General features: G+C 37.6%; 1 protein-coding gene across 1 annotated transcript in view; it reads left to right on the forward strand.

The window, feature by feature from the left end:
- The window catches only part of PDZRN4 (PDZ domain containing ring finger 4), a 367,593-nt gene extending 361,656 nt beyond the window's left edge, over positions 1-5,937 (forward strand). The window contains exon 10 of the mRNA XM_047868671.1: positions 1,654-5,937. Within this exon, the coding sequence (XP_047724627.1) occupies positions 1,654-3,180 (1,527 nt within the window). The 3' untranslated portion in view covers positions 3,181-5,937. The remainder of the gene's footprint in view (positions 1-1,653) is intronic.
- The last annotated feature ends 15,927 nt before the right edge of the window (positions 5,938-21,864 follow it).

Here is a 21,864-nt window from a genome sequence, read left to right on the forward strand (position 1 = left end):
TGAGACTTAAGATGACATTGTTGCTCTTGAGCAGTGTGATTTGGAGATGCACTAAGGTCTGGGCACATGTATCGGAAAATATGAAATCCTAGACGTAGAAGAAATCCTGACTCCGGGGTATAGCACTGGCCTTTTCCACCTCTCTGTGTCACTAATAAGCTGAATACATTTGGGATTAAAGTTCTTCATCGATGGAAGGTCCAAGGCTCTAGTACTAACCTATTCCTGAAATACTGTGCTATTTAGCTTACCATTATCAGTGTATTACTACATCAGTGAAGTTTCTTCTGAACTTAAAGTTCAGGAAAAAATCATCATAATAAGATGATGCAGCTTCAGAACCCCAGGCCTCCATTCTGCAGAAGACCATTTAGACTACCTGTCTCGCTCATCCTTTCGTGTGTTACCATCTCAGAGACTCCTAAAGGCACCTCATTTACACACGTGCATGCCATTTTCTCAAGTAAGAGAAATCTTTAAGACAAGGATCAAGTATTTAAATGTGTCCTGTTTTATTTACCGCCAAGTCAGGTATGACAGACATATCCAAGCAGCTTTGGTTTTCTTTATTTCAATTCATAAAAAGCTGCCTTGAGCTAATGGCCTTTGTTTCTAAAATTGTTATGGATGCCAAAATTAGAACAGCTTTCTAGGAACCACACTTTTGCCAAGAAGCATCATTCTTTTTTTTTTTTAACTTCTTTTATTTTTTATTGTTTAAATTTACATCCAAATTAACATACAGTGCAACAATGATTTCAGGAGTAGATTCCTTAGTACCCCTTACCCATTTAGCCCATCCCCCCTCCCCCAACCCCTCCCGTAACCCTCAGTTTGTTCTTCATATTTATGAGTCTCTTCTGTTTTGTCCCCCTCCCTATAATATAAAAATATAATATTTTTATATTATTTTTGTTTCCCTTCCCTTATGTTCATCTGTTTTGTCCCTTAAAGTCCTCATATGAGTGCAGTCATATGATTTTTGTCTTTCTCTGACTAATTTCACTTAGCGTAATACCCTCCAGTTCCATCCATGTAGTTGCAAATGGCAAGACCTCATTCTTTTTGATTGCCAAGTAATACTCCATTGTATATATATATACATCACCTATTCTTTATCCATTCATCCATCGATGGACATTTGGGCTCTTTCCACACTTTGGCTATTGTTGATAGTGCTGTTATATACATGGGGGCGCATGTGTCCCTTCGAAACAGCACACCTGTATCCCTTGGATAAATGCCCAGTAGTGCAATTGCTGGGTCGTAGGGTAGTTCTATTTTTAGTTTTTTGAGGAACCTCCATACTGTTTTCCAGAGTGGCTGCACCAGCTTGCATTCCCACCAACAATGCAAAAGAGATCCTCTTTCTCTGCATCCTCGCCAACCTCTGTTGTTACCGGAGTTGTTCATGTTAGCATTCGGAGAGGTGTAAGGTGGCATCTCATTGTGGTTTTGATTTGTATTTCCCTGATGATGAGTGAAGTTCAGCATTTTTTCATGTGTCAGTTGGCCATCTGGATGTCTTCTTTGGAGAAGTGTCTATTCATGTCTTTTGCCTATTTCAAGAAGCATCATTCTTTCGAGTTTGTCCACAATCAGTGTTTCTCAAGATAATTAATTTTCTTTGTTCTCTCAACTTGGTTTTCTTAGCCAAAAAAACAAGAAGAAGAAGAGGGCACAACAGATACGGCAACGTCCTCCTCTAACAACCACGAGAAAGACAGTGGGGTGGGGCGCACAGATGAAAGCTTGCGGAACGATGAGAGCTCAGAGCAGGAGAACGCAGCGGAGGATCCCAACAGCGCATCCCTGAAGAGCAGGAGAGAGCTGGGGCAGAGCCAAGACACTCTAGGAAGCGTTGAACTTCAGTGCAATGAGAGCTTCGCGTCTGGTGAATACATAGACTCAGACTGCATTGGCAACCCAGATGAGGAGTGTGAAAGATTCCGACAGCTCTTGGAGCTCAAATGCAAGATTCGGAACCATGGAGAATATGACCTGTATTACTCGAGCAGCACAATAGAATGCCATCAAGGGGAACAAGAGGGAGTGGAGCACGAACTACAGTTGCTTAACGAAGAACTGAGAAACATTGAACTGGAGTGCCAGAATATCATGCAGGCTCACAGGCTCCAGAAAGTGACAGACCAGTATGGAGACATCTGGGCTTTGCACGATGGAGGATTCCGGAATTACAACACCAGCATAGACATGCAAAGGGGAAAGCTAGATGACATCATCGAACACCCAGAAAAGTCAGACAAGGACAGTTCTAGCGCTTACAACACAGCTGAAAGCTGCAGAAGCACTCCACTCACTGTGGACCGTTCCCCTGACAGTTCCCTTCCAAGAATGATCAACCTCACCAATAAGAAAAACCTGAGAAGCACAATGGCCGCCAATCAGTCTTCTTCCGGGCTGAGCAGTAAAGAGTCGACCTCCCCCAAAGCCAAAACCACTGAACCAGGTTGCAGCATTGAAGGCAAGGAGAAGATTTCAGAGAGCGGCAAGCTTTCTGATCAGGAGCAAACCAGCAGCGAACACATCCCTTACCTCTCCCCTTACCACAGCTCCTCCTACAGATACGCAAATATCCCGGCACATGCCCGCCATTATCAAAGCTACATGCAGTTGATTCAACAGAAATCTGCAGTGGAGTATGCGCAGAGTCAGCTGAGTTTAGTGAGCATGTGCAAGGAGTCTCAGAAGTGTTCAGAGCCCAAGATGGAATGGAAGGTGAAAATTAGGAGCGACGGGACGCGGTACATAACAAAGAGACCAGTACGAGACCGGATTCTGAGGGAACGTGCCTTAAAGATCAAGGAGGAGCGCAGTGGCATGACGACGGATGATGACACCATGAGCGAGATGAAAATGGGCCGCTACTGGAGCAAAGAGGAAAGAAAGCAACACCTGGTTCGGGCCAAGGAGCAGCGTCGGCGCCGGGAGTTCATGATGCGGAGCCGGTTGGAGTGTCTCAAGGAGAGCCCCCAGAGCGGCAGCGAGGGCAGAAAGGAGATCAACATCATTGAACTGAGCCACAAAAAGATGATGAAAAAAAGAAACAAGAAAATTTTGGACAACTGGATGACAATCCAAGAACTGATGACCCACGGGGCCAAGTCTCCTGATGGCACACGAGTTCATAATGCCTTTTTGTCAGTCACCACCGTATGACCGAATGAACAGCGATGCAACTGATGTTAGGAGGGCGCTACCAGTTTGGGTAGAGTATGATTGCCTCGTTCAATGCGGCGTTTTTATATATATTTTGCGACTCTTTATAGTTTAAAGTTTTTGTAAGCAAAAATACCTGGTAATTTTTCATTTGTTTTTCATATACTAGTACCTTCTTTTTTGGCTGAGATCTTTCTTTAACTTGTGATATATTCATATTACTCATTTATATATATTAAAAAAAAACAAACACAAGGAAAGAAAACAAAAAACTTGAACAAAAATACTGAGGAGCCAATTAATTTCCTACTTTAATGTATCTATTGTAAGTTAAGATCTGGATTTATTTCTCTAGTTTACTTATTTTCTACTTTAATAACAACTCAATGCCAAAACATTTCTATGCTTGCTTCTTGGCATAATACGTATGAAATCAAACCTGTTAATAAATCATGTGCCACACCTTGTCTTACGCATAAAAACCACCTCTTTTTAACATCCCGTTGTACATTAACACATCAATGGCCGTTGTCTTTGTCTCAGTAAAGTGTAAGTGGACAATCTTCCTGTGGTATGTAGTGACATTGGTCATGTAGCTAGATAATTATGGTAATTGTGACAATAAAAAATAAATTATTGATTATCCTTAAGAAAAGCTATCAAGGGGTGTTTTATTTTCATTGTTCACTGTGGTTACCAGATTTAAATTAGTCATATATGTATACTATTTAGAAGAGTCCTAATTGTGGATTATAAAATGTGTACATTTTCTATCACTTTCTTTTCCAATAAAATTGTCTCGAAATACTTCCCATAGATCATTGTGTCACATATTCTTACCAGGATTAAATTAGATAATATATGTCAAGCATCTAACAGACGCTAACTAAACATCCAGTAAATATGAAGTTATCTCCTTTTGTCTGCTACCCAGGTAAGGTAAAGCCAGGAAAAATTCAGGGAAGGACCTGGAGAGAGGATCGGTGAAGTGTCTGAAAATGTTTATAATGACACTAAATGTATTAGCTTGGGATAATAAATAGTAATTAATAATAATAAATAAAAATAGTCAGCTTCGGCCATAACGAACTGCCATAGACTGGGTAGCCTAAACAACAGGAATGTATTTCTCACAGCTCTGGAGGATGTGAAGTCCAAGTGCTGGCAGATCCAGCAACTAGGTGAGGGCCCTGTTCCAGCTCGCAGACGGCCACCCTCTCCCTCTGTCTTCAGGTGGTGGAGAGAAAGGAAGGAAAGCTGTCTGCTGTCTGTTCTGATAAGGGCACTGGATCCCTCATAGGAGCTCTACCCTGATGACTTCATCTAAACCAAAGGTCCCATCTCCAAATACCATCACCTTGGAGGTTAGAACTTCAAAGTACGGATTTTAGGGTGACACAACTCACTCCATAGCACTATGTGCATTTATTTAGCCTATCGTTTGGGAATAAATTGGGGGGAATCATCTTTTTAATAATTGTGAGCATAGTCAACTATAAATGCCTTATATGTCAGTTTAAAATGAGATTGCCAAATTATCAGATAGGTTATTTAAATCTAGATTTTCATCATAAAAACCATCTATGTGTCACTCACGATACCTCCAGGGTAAAGGCCAGATTGACCATGTATATGCAAACTGAGTTTGATCAAATTTTCATTCAACCCAAGAGATTGTTGGAGACACAGTAGAGACAAAACATCTGAAAAATTCTGAAGTTACTTTCCTGTTTAAAAACGGACAGTTTCCTATCAGCTCTTGAATCAGACTCTGATGCCCTGCTTTATATTCCGGGCCCTCATTCACTCGCCCACTTTGCCTGTTGCTCCTTTTTAGATCTTCTCTGAGTTGATTCCTGGCTTCCCAGTTCCACTCCAGTTATCTTATACTGTTCTCCTGTCTGGAGTTTCCGTGGCCAATTCTACACCTCCCTGAGAGTGTAATCACATATACATTTTCTCTTTGGAACCTGTTTTGATGACACCAGACTCTCTCAGCATTTTGGCATACACTATGATGCACCTGCAGCATTGTTTTACCTTCCTTTTTTCTCTTTCTGTTATTTGAATCACACACATAGTATTTATTGTCTCCCTGCCTAGATTTTATGGAGTTTGGTCCTTGCATCCCCCTCTGTCTTTGCAAATCTCTGTAGAGAGCCATTTGAATAATAATGAATGCTAGTTGAGTTAAACTATTGTATTTATCTCTCTCCTCCACGTATTGGTCCTTTTGTTACTGTTTTCCTTACTCTTCTACCTTTCCAAGTTCTTATCTCCTGAAAAGCTATTACATAGATGGGGAAAAAATGAATCTTAATTACATATAATGAAAAGCTAGACTCAAAAATTTTAAGGTAGTGATAGTAATAGCAACCTAAGGCAAATGAGAATTTCATCACTTCCAACTTTAGCCATTGTTAATACAATCGACAAGATTACTCCGAACGTACCTAGAGCTTTTAAAATAAGAATGTTGATGTTAAGAGCTCAGCTTTTTCCTGACCTAATGCCTGTCGTTATTGTTTATCTTCTTGACATAACTGGGCTTTAATATTCACTGCATTCAGATTACTTCTATAGATAAATGTGACTTGGAACCAACATGTAGATTTTTCCAGAAGAAACATGGACACATCTCATAACGCAGTATTTCCAAAGTTACCAGCTTACTTTTATTTTTATTAAAGCCAAATGTTCTTGCCAATTTTTAAAAAATGTGATGTTGGTATTTTTCATGTCTGTATTTATACATTCTACAAGTTGAGAAATGTCTTTTTCAAAAATCAGTGAAAATCTGAAAGTGTTATGTTTTTATCTTTCTACGTAACATATCTTTGTGCTAAACATGTTTTTTAGTCAATGAATAATAAATCTGTTGCTCAGCAAAGAAAAATAATTTGTTATATGTGGGATATTTTATTTCAGTTCCAAAGAAATATGTGAATATAAAGAAGGAAAATATTTTACTTAGGCTTAGCTTTGAAATTCCATAGTTTTATTGCTTTTTTTTATTCAAGATGTGACAGAAATTGGTGCTAGGATCCACATGTGAATGACCTAGGAGGTGGAAAACAATGTATATTCGCTGGGCATTTCTTCACCTCATGCCAGCAAGAAGTCTATTGTTACCATTTTATCTTGTGCCGACTGTCCTTCTATGAAGACATGTGGGCTGTGGGAGGACTCCTCTAACATATCCTTCCCATAGCCAAATGCCGATTTAATCCTTGTCTTATTGGTGTGTCTAAATTTTCCACCTGAACCAATCTTTTTATCCCTCCAATGAGCTTCTGCTTTCTGCTTCAAATTCTTTGTTTTGTGATGGGTGCCATTGTTCAGCTGCTCCTTCCTACTTACCACCTATGTCTTCTTGAATTTCCCTTTTATCTGGTTAGTCACAAAGCAGTGTTATTTTTTTCTCTAAAATGTGTCAAGTTATCTTCAGTACCCTAAATCACCTTTTGGCTAGACTGTCACTATTTCGTGCCTAATTACTTCAACAGGTCTTTTCCTGAGCGTGGGATAAAATCTGAGTGCCTGAGCCTGTTATCTAAGGACTTCCATAATTTAACCTCAGCCTGCTACACACCTGATCTCGCATGTCTTTCCAAGAAAGATTTCTAACTCAGACCTCAGGAAACCTGTGTCTTGGGCAGATGAATAATTTGATGTTCCTTCAAACTAATATTCTTTCAATTTTAATTCATTTTCTATTAATTTATTATACTCTACCATTAGTTAATATCCATTATTTTTCTATTTCTATTAATAATCATTAATACAAGGGGCATCTGGGTGGCCTCAGTCAGTTGAGTGTCTGACTTTGGCCCGGGTCATGATCTCGTGATTCATGAGTTCGAATCCTACATTGGGCTCTGTGCTGACAGCTCAGAGCCTGGGGCCTACTTCAGATTCTGTGTCTCCCTCTCTCTCTGCCCCTCCCTAGCTCATGCTCATTCTCTCTCTCTCTCTCTCTGCCTCAAAAATAAATAAAAACATTAAAAATTTTTAAATCATTAATATAATTGAGGGAATACAATTAATATAACAGCATAATTATTATTAAATAACTATTAGTTTTCAGTTACTAAAGTTGAACACTGCAACAAGTTCACCAACTAATTCACTTATAAAAAAAAGCAAACAGTAAAAAAAATATTTCCCCAAGCAAATTATTTCTTACTTATTTGAAGTTTTGTTCTTTCTTCAGTTTTCTGTCACTATTTTTCAAAATGTATGTCTTTGGAAGTACATTAAAGGACTTAAACTTTAGATAGAACAAACCATTTCCTCCTATAAATATGCATGATATAGCTTCAGAGTTTCAGTGAATACTGACTACTAGAGGGCACTGACAAAAATGATTGACCATGATAGTCACCTATTGAGGAGCGCTTTGAGATTTGTTTGTTCTTTTGTTTTTTGCTGTTTCCACCCAAGTGTGCTGCCCTTTTTTAGCCAATGTACTGGCCTTTTCAGGGTCAGTGTACAAGGCAGCCCCACTTGATGCCATTCCCATTTCCAACTCCACTCTTTGCTTGTGGTGCTTTGCGTATTAGACAAAACCTTCTCTTCTCTCCTTGTTCATCCCTCTGGTGTTTATTTCGCATCTTCCCATCTCTCGGGAGATTTTTCCCTAGCCATTGCCAGCAGCCACTCTTATTTCTAAACACTCAGAGATGGTATTGCCTTAACACTCACTTGGCTTTCTACCCAGCAGTGTCTAATATTTTTTTTTCCTGTAATGTGTCCGTCATGAGTATAGTGTGTTGCACAGTGAGTAACCATTGCCACATATGTCCTTCTGGCATTTCTTCCGTTTTACCAAATAACAGCTGCTCAGAATTTTGGGTGCCATGCATTCTTTACACATCCTACTCGATGGTGTTGTACTGCAAAAAAAGCATTGCTTCTGGGTTCATGGGCCATCGATAAGCTAGCACCCGGCCTGTTATTCAGTATCCCACTACATGCTTTTAACTTATTAATATTCACTACGGGTTTACTGCCTCCCGGCTCTGCCACTTACTAGGTTTGTATTCTTCAGCAAGTTACTTAAGCTTGCTGCTGCTTGGTACAGGGGAGATAATTATAGCCTTTTTCATACGTTGAGAATTAAACGGGTTGACACATATAAAGAAGCTAGATGAGTGCCGGCACAGAGTGGGGACTCAACAGATATTAGCTATTATTTTAACTTACAGGTGAGCAAACTGGCTAATATGCCGTGAATCCCATAGCTACTAAGCAATAGATTCCGGATGCAAGCTTGTGATAGTCTGCCCGCGAAGTTTCTCTTCCTTCCACTATTTCCAGCTTCCATGTTAATTAAAAATGGACATTAGAAGTAATAGCAATTTGTTCACTAAAATCTACAAGTTCTGCCTCAAACAGGAGTCCAGACACCTGCCACCATTTTCTTTGTGTCATCAAATGTGCTGGCTTTCTCATTTGGTTCCACTTTATTGATCAGCCTATTTTTTTAATTGCCTGTTGTCTGTGGTGGGGAATTATGATGGTAGATTTTGTTTTTGTCCTGGCTAGCCAGTACATAACTACATTCTGCTTCAAATTTATTATCACCCCTTTCTACTGTGCTGCTTGCCACGTCCATGATCAGAATGTGCCACTGTTGTAAAAAACCTCTTGGATATCCATTTTTGGGCCTGTCATTAGTCTTTACAGCCTGGTGTTTTAATAGGAAGCATAGTCAATGCTAGCTATTCAAACCCAAAATGTGTTTGAACCAGAAATTTAATAAACCAAGACACTTATTTAACTTCACCTCTTTGGTGGCGGTAGGAATAGATTCAATGGGATGCAACTGGCCAGCGTATCTTGGAATGTTTGTGAGGCACTCGAGGAAACAAAGCCTACTCAAATGTTTCCATATGCCAGCCCTATCCTGATGCTCTCATTATGGTAGGGTCAGCAAATATAGCATAGCTTTCTTTTTGCATCCATTTAATTTAGCCTGATTTCTTTTTTTGAAACAGGACCCTAATCAGAAAATCAATCAGATGGAGGGCACAAAAAAAATAGAAATGGTATAAAACACTTAAGAGAAGGAAATGTGTTTGAGAGACTACGATGTTCAGTGTGTTTCCTGCTTTACATGAATCATTAATAAACGTCTTGGGGAGATGAAGTATGAATTCATGAAATCTGACTGTATCAAGAAATCAGCACAGAGTGATGGAGCCGGTGAGGAACACAGGAGGGTTAAGAGGGGTAAAGGTTCCTATGGGCTGCCACCACCTTAGGGAAGCCCTCCCTGCCCTCAATAACCCTGAATGATGACTCATCCACGGGACAGTTCTCATCATTTATGTGATCTTGAGCAAGTTAGGTCCCTTATTTGAGTCCCCATGTTCCCATCTGTAAAATGATAATATTGGAATAAATGATCTCTGAGGCCCATTTTATTCCTAACATTCTAAAAATTGGCAATAAATAATAAAATGTTTTATTCCAAATTTCCTTTTGTTGCACCCATACCACAGTTGCTTTGGAGCTATCTTAGGTAAACCTCATCATCTGCCTGTGAAGCAAATAAGGACATTTTCAACAGGGAAAATAAGAAAGTAATTCATTGGTGTAAAATAATGCCTACCCACTCTTTCCATTATTCACCAAAAAAAAAAAAAGCCATTTTTCATGATGGTTATCACCCTCTGAAAGACTGCATTTGCATTATACATTCTAGAACATTAAGGAGTTGTGATTTAGAATGGCTTAGATCTGCAGAACCTTGTATATTTATAGAGAAGATGGGAAGGCGACAGGTTTGTGCACCATTTGGGTAACACTCAGTTTTGCAGGTGAGGGTACAGGCCTGCTGGCACGAGAAAACTTGTGGTGGGGCTACTTGGGGTGAAGTCAGTGTGGGTCATCCAGCAGACGTACTGGCTCGCTTCTCACACGAAGTATGACTGGAATTTAAGTCATAAAGGGTGGGAGAGTTAGGCAGGAGCCAGGTCATGAGAGTTTCATATTGAAAGAAATGGGGGGAGTTAATCAATTTTATGTCTTAAAAAGATCCATCTATTAGAAATTTAGCCCTTATATTGGATGGAGAAACATTTGGAGGAAGGGCAACCAGTCAGAAGACTGTTCCACTGACATGGAAGAGAAAAGAACTTGAACAAAGGGCCACAAAGGGGATTTGACAGATGATAGGAACTAGAGATGCAGATTAGAGATGCAAGTAAAATACAGAACCCCAGTTAAATTTGAATTTCAGAAAATCAGTGAATAACTTTTTAAATATAACTATTCATTGGAGACATACTTACGTTAAAAAATCTAGTACATCTGAAATTTTCATTTAATTAAGCACCCTGTAATTTATCTGGCAATCCTATTAGGAAAGTAGAATAGCCAGGTCTTGGGAAATGACAAGATACAGAATAGGAGATAAGCAGAGAGAGGAAGAAGTTGAGGATGTTGTCCCTGTTTCTGGTTGTGTTACTGAGTAAATGATGGTCCCACTCAGAACATGCTTAACATGAGAAACGTGTTCTGGAAGAAAAGGTGAACAATTCAGTCTTGGGTATGTTGATTTTAAGGTGCCAGTAGGACAACCCAAAAAGAAATGTCTAATTGGCAATTTAAAAAGCAGGGATGGAATTCAGAATAGAAGACAGTGACTGGATGAATCTAGGTTGGGGGCACCAATGATACCATCCTCTGGGTTTCTTTCCTTTACCTAGACCCACGAAGGTCTGGTTACCAGGAGAGGAGCAGTGAATAGGAACCTAGTAAGTATCACGGAGGTGAGGGATAGACCAAAATTTTGTCTTTCTTCCTCCTGTGCCCTGGGGCCAGGCGCTGGGGGTGGGGGGAGGGATATGGTTTGCAAATGTCACATCTCTGCTCCATGAAAAGTGAAAGGCAACAGTCTCCCATGCACACGTGTCCCCAGAACCTCTGGAGCCACTTCCAAGCCTAAAGAATGGATTTTAGGAACATTCCCACTAGAATCTGGGAAAACATCCCATAACCAAATGCTTAAATATTTCTTGAGCAAACCATATGATTATTTAAACTATAAATAGCCCCACTACAACTATAAGTCAGGTTTGCAACCCAATTATTTATGGAAAAAAAATGTTTGGTGGTCAGAGTTTTATGAATTTTAGAACTTCAGTTGAAGGATTATGAACTTTATTTACATCAATGATAGCATAACTGGACAAATCCTTTCTACTTAATATAATTCCATATTAGTCTAAAGAGCTTCCACTTTCTTTTGTTTTTCTCCTCCATTTTTTTAAGAGAGAGAGCGAGAGCAAGTCGGGGAACGGCAGAGAGATGGGGAGAAAGAATCCCAAGCAGACTCCATGCTCAGCATGAGTCCTCCATGCTGACTCATTGCAGGGCTTGATCTCACAAACCATGAGATCATGACCTGAGCCGAAACCAAGAGTCAGACGTTTAACTAGCTGAGCCTCCCAGGTGCCCCTGTTCTCCTCCTTTTTAAAGAGAATACTCTTGGGGTGCCTGGGTGGCTCAGTCAGTTAAGCAACCAACTCTTGGTTTTGGCTCATGTCCTGATGTCACGATCTGTGAGACCAAGCCCTGTGTCAGGCTCTGCACTGACAATGGATTCTCTCTCTTCTCTCTCTCTCTGCCCCTCCCCTGCTTCCCCCCCCCCTTTCAAAATAAATAAATAAATAAACCTAAAAAAAAGAATAGTATTAACATTGTATTGATATACCATAAATGTATTCATCTCTCCCCCATTTATTTTGATTGTCCCTGATCTTTATTGCAATCAGTGCCTTAATAACCATATAAATATATAATTTCCTGCATGAATGAGTATATCTCAGATAAGTTTCTAGAAGTGCAGTTGCAGAGTCGAAGGGTAGGTACATTTGTGATGTTGATGGTTACTCTCGTAAATACTACCCTCCACAACGGTGGCCCAATTTCAACTCCTACCAACAGAATATAAAAGAACATATTTTCTTTCCTTCCTTGCTGTGACATTTTGGCTATTTTCCCTCCTTCCTTGCTGTGACATTTTGGGCCTCTTTGCCTCCTAGTGCATTTCCCTTCCCCTACTCTGGAGAATCCCTTGGTCTATATGTCCAAGCTCTCATGTCAGCTGGACTCGGTCAATGTCAGCAGTGACAGGAGAGAGGAAGACAGGAAGAAGGGAAGGGAAAGCCATGGCAATTTCCTCCTTCCAGGGAAATAGCCAGGTTTTGTGGGCTTCAACATTCAGAGGTTCTACTGTAAAAAGTAAGTTAAAAATTATGAGCTCAAAATTAGGCACAAAATTAAGTATTAGACTATAAAAACAAAATACAAACAACCAAAAATTTTGAGAAGCTTACAAATATCACAAAATTTTAATTAATATTTTATTATCTGCCAAACATGTATGTTTAATACCTATTTCTCCTGTGTTTTTGGCTGCCTACTCTTAGATCCCTCTTTTCATGAGAAATATTTTTTGATTATTTGTATAGAGAGACTAGAAATATAATTCAATCTTTGCTTATCATAGTTGATCAAAATTTGATTTCTGATAGTTTAAAACATTTCATCTTCTCAACCTATATTGGTAATGTCAAATAAATTTTTAGGCTTATTGTGAAATTTGGGAAAGGTTTTTTCAAGCTTCTTCCATAAATGAGCTGAAAAACTTTGAAAAATTTACCCTAGATTTGCTTTGAACTCTGTATATTTTAAAGCTTGTTTCTCCTCCACTCTTCATATACTTTACCTGCTAAGAAGTGTAGGACAAATTCCCAACCCAATATGAGCTCTAGCCCTTCTCTTTTGCATAATATGTCATGGAGAGTTAGGATAGAGGGTATTTCTACTAATGATTCCTATGCCAGGACAGCTAGAAATAACATGATATATATTAATGTGTACTTAATATATATTAAGTAATTATATGTTAATATATTTTTCATATACTAAGTAACATCTATTTAATAAATAATATACATATTATGTACATTACATAAGAAATAGTGTAATTCACCTGTGAGCCCCAGATGTCAATTTAGTCTGAGCTCCAAAATGTCCATGGTAAGTCTATCACCATGTCAGGGACATGAGGGGAAATGGAAAAGAAAGTTGAGTGAATAAAAAGCAGTAGTCTGAACTGATGACAGTTACAATATCTTAAATTTACAAATTTTACAAAAACATGTGACCATGTGAACCCACCCACCGAGCCCCAACCCAGGGTCTTGGAAAACAAACAGGAGGCACTGAACCTCTACCTTGATTGACCTCTGGCTCCTTTCTCTCTGCCTCAGAAGCTCACCTCCTCATGGCTACAGCTCCCCGCAGACAAGCCAACCAAGGCTCCAGATTCCAAGGACACCAACCACTGAACACCTGGAACACTTGCCCAGGAATGTTTGTGGCTTCCCACTATTTCTAATTTGTAGATTATCTCATTCTTGACTTTTACCTCTCCCTTGATGGTTTCCCTGTATTAAACTTTCTGTCTTATTTAAAGCAATTTCTATTCTGCTTTGACTCTAACCGATACTGTCCTTGGTACTAGATATGGTCTCAGTTAACAGACCCCCAAATAAGATTCTAGATTAAAGTTACTTTCCTGTTTATGTATGAACATATTCATGCCCTCCTTGAAGGTGGAAAATGAGACCTTAGTAATGTGGGCATACAGTATATCATCTGTAGGTGCTTAGGATTAAGTACGTGTCAAAATCATTATTTTTAAAAAACAGTTGCTAAGTTGTTCCACTTGTCCACTAAGGTAACATTGATGATTACAAAGAATATGGGGTAAGGTAACCACTTTCGACAGCATTAGGGAGTCTATAAGGGGAGAAACATTTGGAATAAAGGAGTGCTTTTAATAGAAACTCATCTATGGCCATCAAAAGTAACCACTGACAGTCTTATAGTGGACCTATACAGAACAAACTAAGCTTCAGAATGTCTATGGCATCAATATTTCCCTTCCAAGTAGTCTTTTAAAATTATTTCCTAATGATTTATATTTAAAAATTTTGTGCCAAAGTATAACACACATAGAAAAGTCATAGAAAAAAATAATTTATAATTACTTCAAAATAGACCCACCTGTATACCGCCATCAGATAGAACATGGCCAGCACTCGAGAATCCACTTCCCAAATATTACTCCTCCCTTCTTTCCAACTGTTAACACCATCTAGGCTTCTAACACTACAGATTAATTTTGCTTATTATTGAAGTTTGTATAATGGGAGTATATATTCTTCAGGTCTGGCTTCTTTTATTCAACATTTGGTCAGTGAGATTGATCCGTGGTGTTATGTGTATTTGCAGTTCATTTTCATCACTGTGTAGTATTCTGTTATGAGATTACCACAATTTATATCTACTCTATAGTTGAGAAATACTTGGTTTGTTTCCAGTTCCTGAATATTACCAATAATACTATGAACATTCTTGTATACATGATACAAACATTTCTATTGTGCATATACCTAGAAGTTGAATTACTGGGTCTTAGATTATATATGTGTTCAGTTTTACAGATGTGAAACAAGTAATTATAAAAATTTATATTCCAACCAGCACTGTATAAGAATTCTCAATGTTCCAAATAATTACCAGTGCTTGATATTTTTTAAAAATTGGCAGAATTTCATTACAGTACTAATTGTTCATGCCAGTTCAGAGAATCCTAGGATTATAAGAAATACTTATTTTTAGTAAGTAAGTACACAACTCAGTTTGGTGCCCAACAATTTAGAAAAATGTCCCTGATTGTTCTTTCCCTATTTAAATTGTTTTAGCTTCATTGAGATATGCCAATTGACATATAACATTGTATGAGTTTAAGGTATACATTTATGATAATTTTATACATGTATATATTGCCAAATGATCACCACAATAAGGTTAATTAACATATCCAACACCTCACATAATTACCATTTTTTGTGGTAAGAACATTAAAATCTACTCTTTTAGCACCTTTCAAATATACAATATAGTACTGTTAATTATAGTCATCTTGCTACACATTAGATCCAAAGAACTTATTCATCTTATAGCTGTAAGTTTGTACCCTTTGACCAACATCTCCCCATTTTCCCCTACCCTGAGCCTCTGGCAACCCCCATTCTATTCTGTTTCTAGGAGTTTGGCTTTTTTAAATTCCACATATAAGTGAAATAATATAGTATTCGTCTTTCTCTGGCTGGCTTATTTCATTTGGCATAATGCTCTCAAGCTCTAACTATGTTGTCACAAATGGCAGGACTTCCTTCATTTTGTGGCTGAAAAAATATTTCATAGTATACATATAGCACATTTTCTTTATCCATTCATCCATCAATGGATTTACATCGTTTCCATATCTTAGCTATTGCAAATTATGTTGCAATGAACATAAGGGTGAAAATATCTTTTCAAGATAGTGGTTTCATTTTCTTGGCATATACACTTGGCCTTGAACATTGTCAGAGTTAGAGGCACCGACTCCCACATAATCAAAATTCTGCATATAACTTTTGACTCCTCAAAACTTAACTACTAATAGCCTACTCTTGACCAGAAGACTTACCAATAACATGAACAGTCAATTAACATATATTTTGTATGTTATATGAATTATATACAGTAGTCTTAGAATAAAGTAAGCTGGCAAAAGGAAAATGGTATTAAGAAAAGCATAAGAAAAAGAAAATAGTTATAGTTCTCTACTGTACTTATCAGAAAACAATCCACATATAAGTGAATCTGTGCAATTCGAACCCGTGTTGTTCAAGGGTCAACTATATACCCAAAAGTGGGATTGCTGGATTGTGGGGCAGTTGTATTTTTAATGTTGGTGGGGACCTCCATACTGTTTTCCGTGGCGGCGTACTGATTTACATTCCCACCAACAATGCACAAGTGTTCCCTTTTCTCCATGTCCTTACCAACACTTATCTCTTGTCTTTTTGATGATAGCCATTCTAATAGGTGTGAGATGGTATCTAATTATGGTTTTGATTTGCATTTCCCTGATGATTAGGGATGTCGAGCACCTTTTCATGTACTTGTTGGCCATCTGTATATCTCTTTTGGGAAAATGCCTATTCAAGTCCTTTGCCTATTTTTAACTGAAGTATTTGATTTTTTGCTATTGAATTGTCGTTTTTTTCTCCCCATAGGTCACCTCCTGGTACCATGAAAACCCACACCCCTAACCATAGCTAATTGGATCAGAGGGTGGACATCTAACGCAAGGGTATCCAAACTTGAGACCGGCCATATGCCTAAGAAGTGATCCGGCATGTAAGCATTGTCCAAACAAGAATAGTGATCAAGCAGGTCAAATTTTGCTAAAAATTTGAACTGGAACATTAAGGAGATCATCAGTTACTAGCTGATGTTGAAGCCAGTAGATATGCAGAGAGAAAGAGAAATAGTCTTTATAATGGTAAAGAACTAGAGTAGGGATTTATGCATTCTCAAAATAGGAAAATCTTGTGACTATCTAGTTTCTGTCTCCATAAAGCTTGACTATTGCACTTCATGCTTTTTTTTAGTGGACTGGCAATAAAATGTCTTCAGTTTAACATGAGGACTGGCTGTATGATTAAATCTCTTATATCCCTTATCTTCATATGTATGTTCATGATGAATCATAATTATTATACCAACCTAAGAAAGCTTCCATTTACTGCAACAGAAGAACCCACCTAAAACAATCTCTTTCTAAACCTCTTTCTACACATATGTATGACTTTTTAAAATAAGATCTTAGGATACAAACTGTTTATGTCCTGTTTGATTTAATGATACACTTTAAATATCTATCTACACCAATAAGTGTGTATATGTAGCACTTTCAGTGTTTAGAATATCTATTACATGGATAAACCATAACTAATTTAACAATTGCCTTTTTCCCTTTCTCTTATTGTTTGCTGCTGGTATAATGAAAAATGATGCAGTAAACACACTTGTTCATATTCCTATGGATACTACTTTGATTATTTCCTTTGGATAAATAACCAGGAGTAAGCCTGCTAAAGAATGATGTCACTTATAAGGCTTTTGAATTGTATTATTAAAATGTCCTCCAGAAGGTTACTAACAATTGCATTCTCAACAACAAATGAGAGTGTACAATTGTATGAAAAATAAATAATGATTTGCTTTAGGAGCTTTCTCTGAAAAGAATCTCCAGTTGCAATGACTACATATGCCAAGGGAGACCTATTACTGAGGGAACAATTTGAAGGTGAATGGGTCTTTTGAACATGAACATGCTAAGTCACTGGCCAAATTTTCAATAACTTGATGGATGAAAACTTGCTAGAGACACTGCTTTCTACACACTTCTTAGCAAAAATAGGATACACTTCCAGAAGGATAATTAGAGTTTCTTTAATTTGTGGGTTTTGGTTTCATATATAGTTTGAAAGTTCTAACAAATGTTTATTTTCCTTCCAAAATATATTTCTAAGTAAAGGAAGATAAAATGAGGCATTGTTAATATACGGATATTTCAATTGTGTGAGTGTGTATATATCTATATATCTATGTGTATATATAGATATATACACACACATATACAATTGTGTGTGTATATACAAGTACATGTACAGAGAGAGAGAAAGAGAAATATGTATTTGTGTGAATAGCATATGTGTGTGAAAGAAAGAGTATATATTTGATCTAAGAGGCAGTGTGAAATGATGGAAAATATGCTAAATTAATAATCAAAATACTAGGCTCAGCTTTCTACAAACTTTGTGAACTTGAGCAAATTACTTGACCTTAAAGAGTCAATAAAATAAAAGAATGAAGCAATAGAGTCATAAGAAATGAATCAGGCATATTAAAAGAAGATTAGAGCTATGAATTTCTTGAGAGCACTTAAAAAAGTTTTAATGATTTAACCTGTGACTGTGAAACTTATGACTTAAGTTGTCTTCTAGGTTATCTGACTAAAGCCATATGTGATGGCTGACAATCAGCAAGAAGACTGAGGTTCAGCTCTGTGGTCCCATCATTGCACTGGCATTACTCAAGCATTGCTGAGAACCGATGACTTTCTCAGTGAGAATCCTGTCAAGAAGGCTAGGTGAGTCTCCAAGTCTACCATTTGAATTTAGTCCTGAAAATGTTAAAAAGCATGTAAATAGAAGATCCATTCATCTTCTCCTTCTAAATGAGGAGTCGTACGCTGGGAATTAAATTTTTATGCTGGAAGACAAAAAGGTTGACACCATATTTATGATGGCTGGACCTCCTTTGGCAGGAAATGTAGAAAAAAAAATATTTAAGTAGGAATTTGAGCAGTCAACGAGCTCATGAAATTCACCAGAGATCAAAACAGTCCCTTTGGCACTTTAAAGGCTTCCCCCTTATTTTCTGAGGTTATTTAACCTTGCTGCCAGCCTCAACTGTGCATAAATATTTTTTTGGCTTTGAAATCACCATCTTAATGGCATATAGATGCTATACAGTGAGCAATAAGAAGTGTATAAATATTCATATCAGTCAAGATGCTGTCACACCTTAGACAGGATGGAATCTCCAAAATTAAAATATAAAAAGGATAATTCAATTTTCCCTCCCCTTTTGTCTTTGACTTCATAGTTAAATGAATGGTGAGAATAAAGAACTGGACCCTGAAATTCATACCAAGTTTCAGGTGTAAGAAATTAAAACTAAGGACCAGTTCAACCCCGACAGTTTAATTTACTTCTCTTAAGATCTTTAATACCAAACTTATCAGTTCTCTCTGTTAGGCATTAACTTGTTAAATGAGTCTTAATTATACATAAGCAGATGGAGATTTGAATTAAAATTACCTTACACTCGAGTGGCTTTAGTTCATTATAACATATCTTCCTCTTAATCATTTAGGCAGTCTCATCATCTTTCATATAGAAAGTTATTAAAATATTCCAATTTCCATATTTCTTCAGATACAGCCACCATTAAATGGCAAGTAATGCACATTAGTAGGTGACTTATACCATCCAAGAATTAGTGAATTATTCATGTCAGGGACAATTTTTGTGCTTTTCTGTCATCTGTAGCATTTTCTTTTAAATACTTTATATTTACTTGATACGTGGAACCTCACCTCATTTAATTTTAAGTACCAATTTTAATTCCACTCCATTTTCAAAGGGATGATGAAAAGGGACACCATCAGCTTTATTTCGTACTTTGGTTCATCATAGTCCAGAAAGTGGGGGTACAAGAGTTCCTTGAAAACTTTCATAAAAGTATCAAGACTAAGTAGTTAATCACAGCAGCCTTCAAAAAGACCACTACATTCCAATACAATGTACCCAGGGGGAAAAAAAACACAATGCTTAAAATTAGCTCCCATATTGCTAAATATTAAGGGACAAAACTCAGTAGTAATTTTATTCCTGGGAAGTCATATTTCTAGACTTTACAACCAATCTTAAGATTTGTAACTTCTTTGAAGTTGCTAAAAATGTTGAGACAAGGCTCCACCCAGATATTGTTCAAAGGTCAATGACTCCAGTGTACCATAAGGCTAACTTAGGCCAAGTAGTAGTAACTTAGGCCATTTTAGTATTCCTGAAAGTGAGAAATTTACAGCTATTCCCTTAGGAACCCTCTTGAGAAAATTTCAAAGCCAGACACTGCCATGCCTTTCTTCAGAAGTCAAATTCCCCTTAGGCTGTTATTTTACCCAAGTAGTCAATCAGTATCCAATAATGTTCTGTTCCAGAGGCATCATTGGATTTACAGGCAGCAGTGACAGTGGCAGCAGAATCAAACCAGACAGCTGACAAGAGTGGAAGATTCTGAGTCTTGGCTGAGTCATCAAGACAAAACTTCAGTCAGTCTTGTCAAGCATTGTCATATTTTATTTATAAAATGAAGCAGAATATCATCCTTTATGTCTGACAAAACTCAATATTCAACACAACTCCTTCTGCACCTCTTAGACTGTGTGAGTGAAGACAAATGAGGAGTCTCAAACCCACATGTAATTTGAAAAGTAGAGTAAACTGGCCCTGAGTTGCATGGTGAGTTGTAGTAGCCTCCAGTAGGACCTCAGTAAGACTGTACAAGACAACAAGAGACTACTCGTAATGAAATGAAACCTTTCTCCAACTAGCAGGCAAGAGTTATGTTAATTTTTAATTGCATCTTAGCAATTTGACATCACAGCTTGCTGATGATGCATGTTTCTATGGGAATGTAAAGTAAAAAATATAATCACATTTATACCTTGAAAGCAAATATTGAACTTGTAAGACGTGATAGAGGCATTAATTTCATTCTGCTCTGTTGTCTTCTAGAACAGAGGCCTCCACTTATAGATACACACACACACACACACACACACACACACACACTCCAGTCCTCATGGAGATAGTTGTTTTCTAAACAAGCCTGTTTTCTTTTTCTTTTTCTCTTTGTATTTGTTTATTTTACCTATTCTCATATACCACGGATTTACTTGAAAAATATGTAAGTGTAATATATATCTCAAAATCAATTTAAATTGATCAATAATTTTTAGAGGCTTTGAATACTATCCAGCCAGGACTGCTCCCTGCCACGGGTGGGGATTTAAACATGGTCACTTCTCCACCGAGAGCCTGTATACTGTTTGGGAATCCTCCAGTCAGCTCATACTCTAGACTCCAACTAATTAAGTTTTCTGCTGCTGCTGCCATTGAAAGCTTCAGTCAGGTATAATTAAAACTGAGCCAATGACAGCAGTGGCATTTGTCAGAATCATCCAGTGGTTCAAATACCAGTTCTGACAGAAATGTCAAACTGATAGCACTCCCATCTTCCCAGTGCATGCAAGGGAAAGGCAGGGAATACTTTTATTATAAATGCTGGGCTGATAACCTTTTTTAATCCCAGAACACCCAATGCCTCACATGAAACTTCATTATCCTGGAAGAGAATTCAGTTCATAGATGCTCCCTTCCCATGGAGTAAAGCTCAGTCTAATACAATGGTCTTTGCTTCTGTTAAGTCTTTTAAGGAATTCTGAAATATACAAACAACCTAACAACAGATAGTCATGTGGGAAGGAATATTTTGCCCATAGAGGCATCAATCTCCTAAGTAATAATTTTCTCAGTTAAAGCTATTATCAATCAAGTGTCTAGATACATTGTTCTATTTGAGCTTTGTCATTTGTTTCAGTGATAAAAGATCATCCAAAATTAGTGAAGTCACCATTCCAAAAGGGGAGAAGCCACAAACCCCCAAAATAAACCATCATTGACTAATTTCATGATCTGTTACCCAGCATAGTTCCTGGTAGAAGTCAGTGTATGTTTGGTGAGTTAAAGAATGAATGAATAAATCCATGAATGAATATCACACACATTCTCAAGAATACAATTTCTAACTCACAAAATGAAAGTGGTTATAGAAATATAACTTTGTGCTTATTTACTTCTAGGGGGTGAGAAAGACAAAATGGAAAGAAGTGATTTGTCTTCCTTCTCTTTCTATGTGAGTACATTGTATTGATAATCGGATAAAGTAACAAATATAAAACACTTTCAACAGTCTTATGGTTAAGAAAACAATCATTATGTTCACATGCCAAACAACAGCAAATATAAAATGGTGAGGTTGAAACACTTGAGCTATTACACCTTAAAGGAGGATTAAATATTGTACACAGGGAATGTGATGACTACACATTTTTCTCCACTTTGTGATATATTT

This window comes from Prionailurus viverrinus, chromosome B4, assembly GCF_022837055.1.
Source record: "Prionailurus viverrinus isolate Anna chromosome B4, UM_Priviv_1.0, whole genome shotgun sequence".
Lineage (NCBI taxonomy): Eukaryota > Metazoa > Chordata > Mammalia > Carnivora > Felidae > Prionailurus > Prionailurus viverrinus.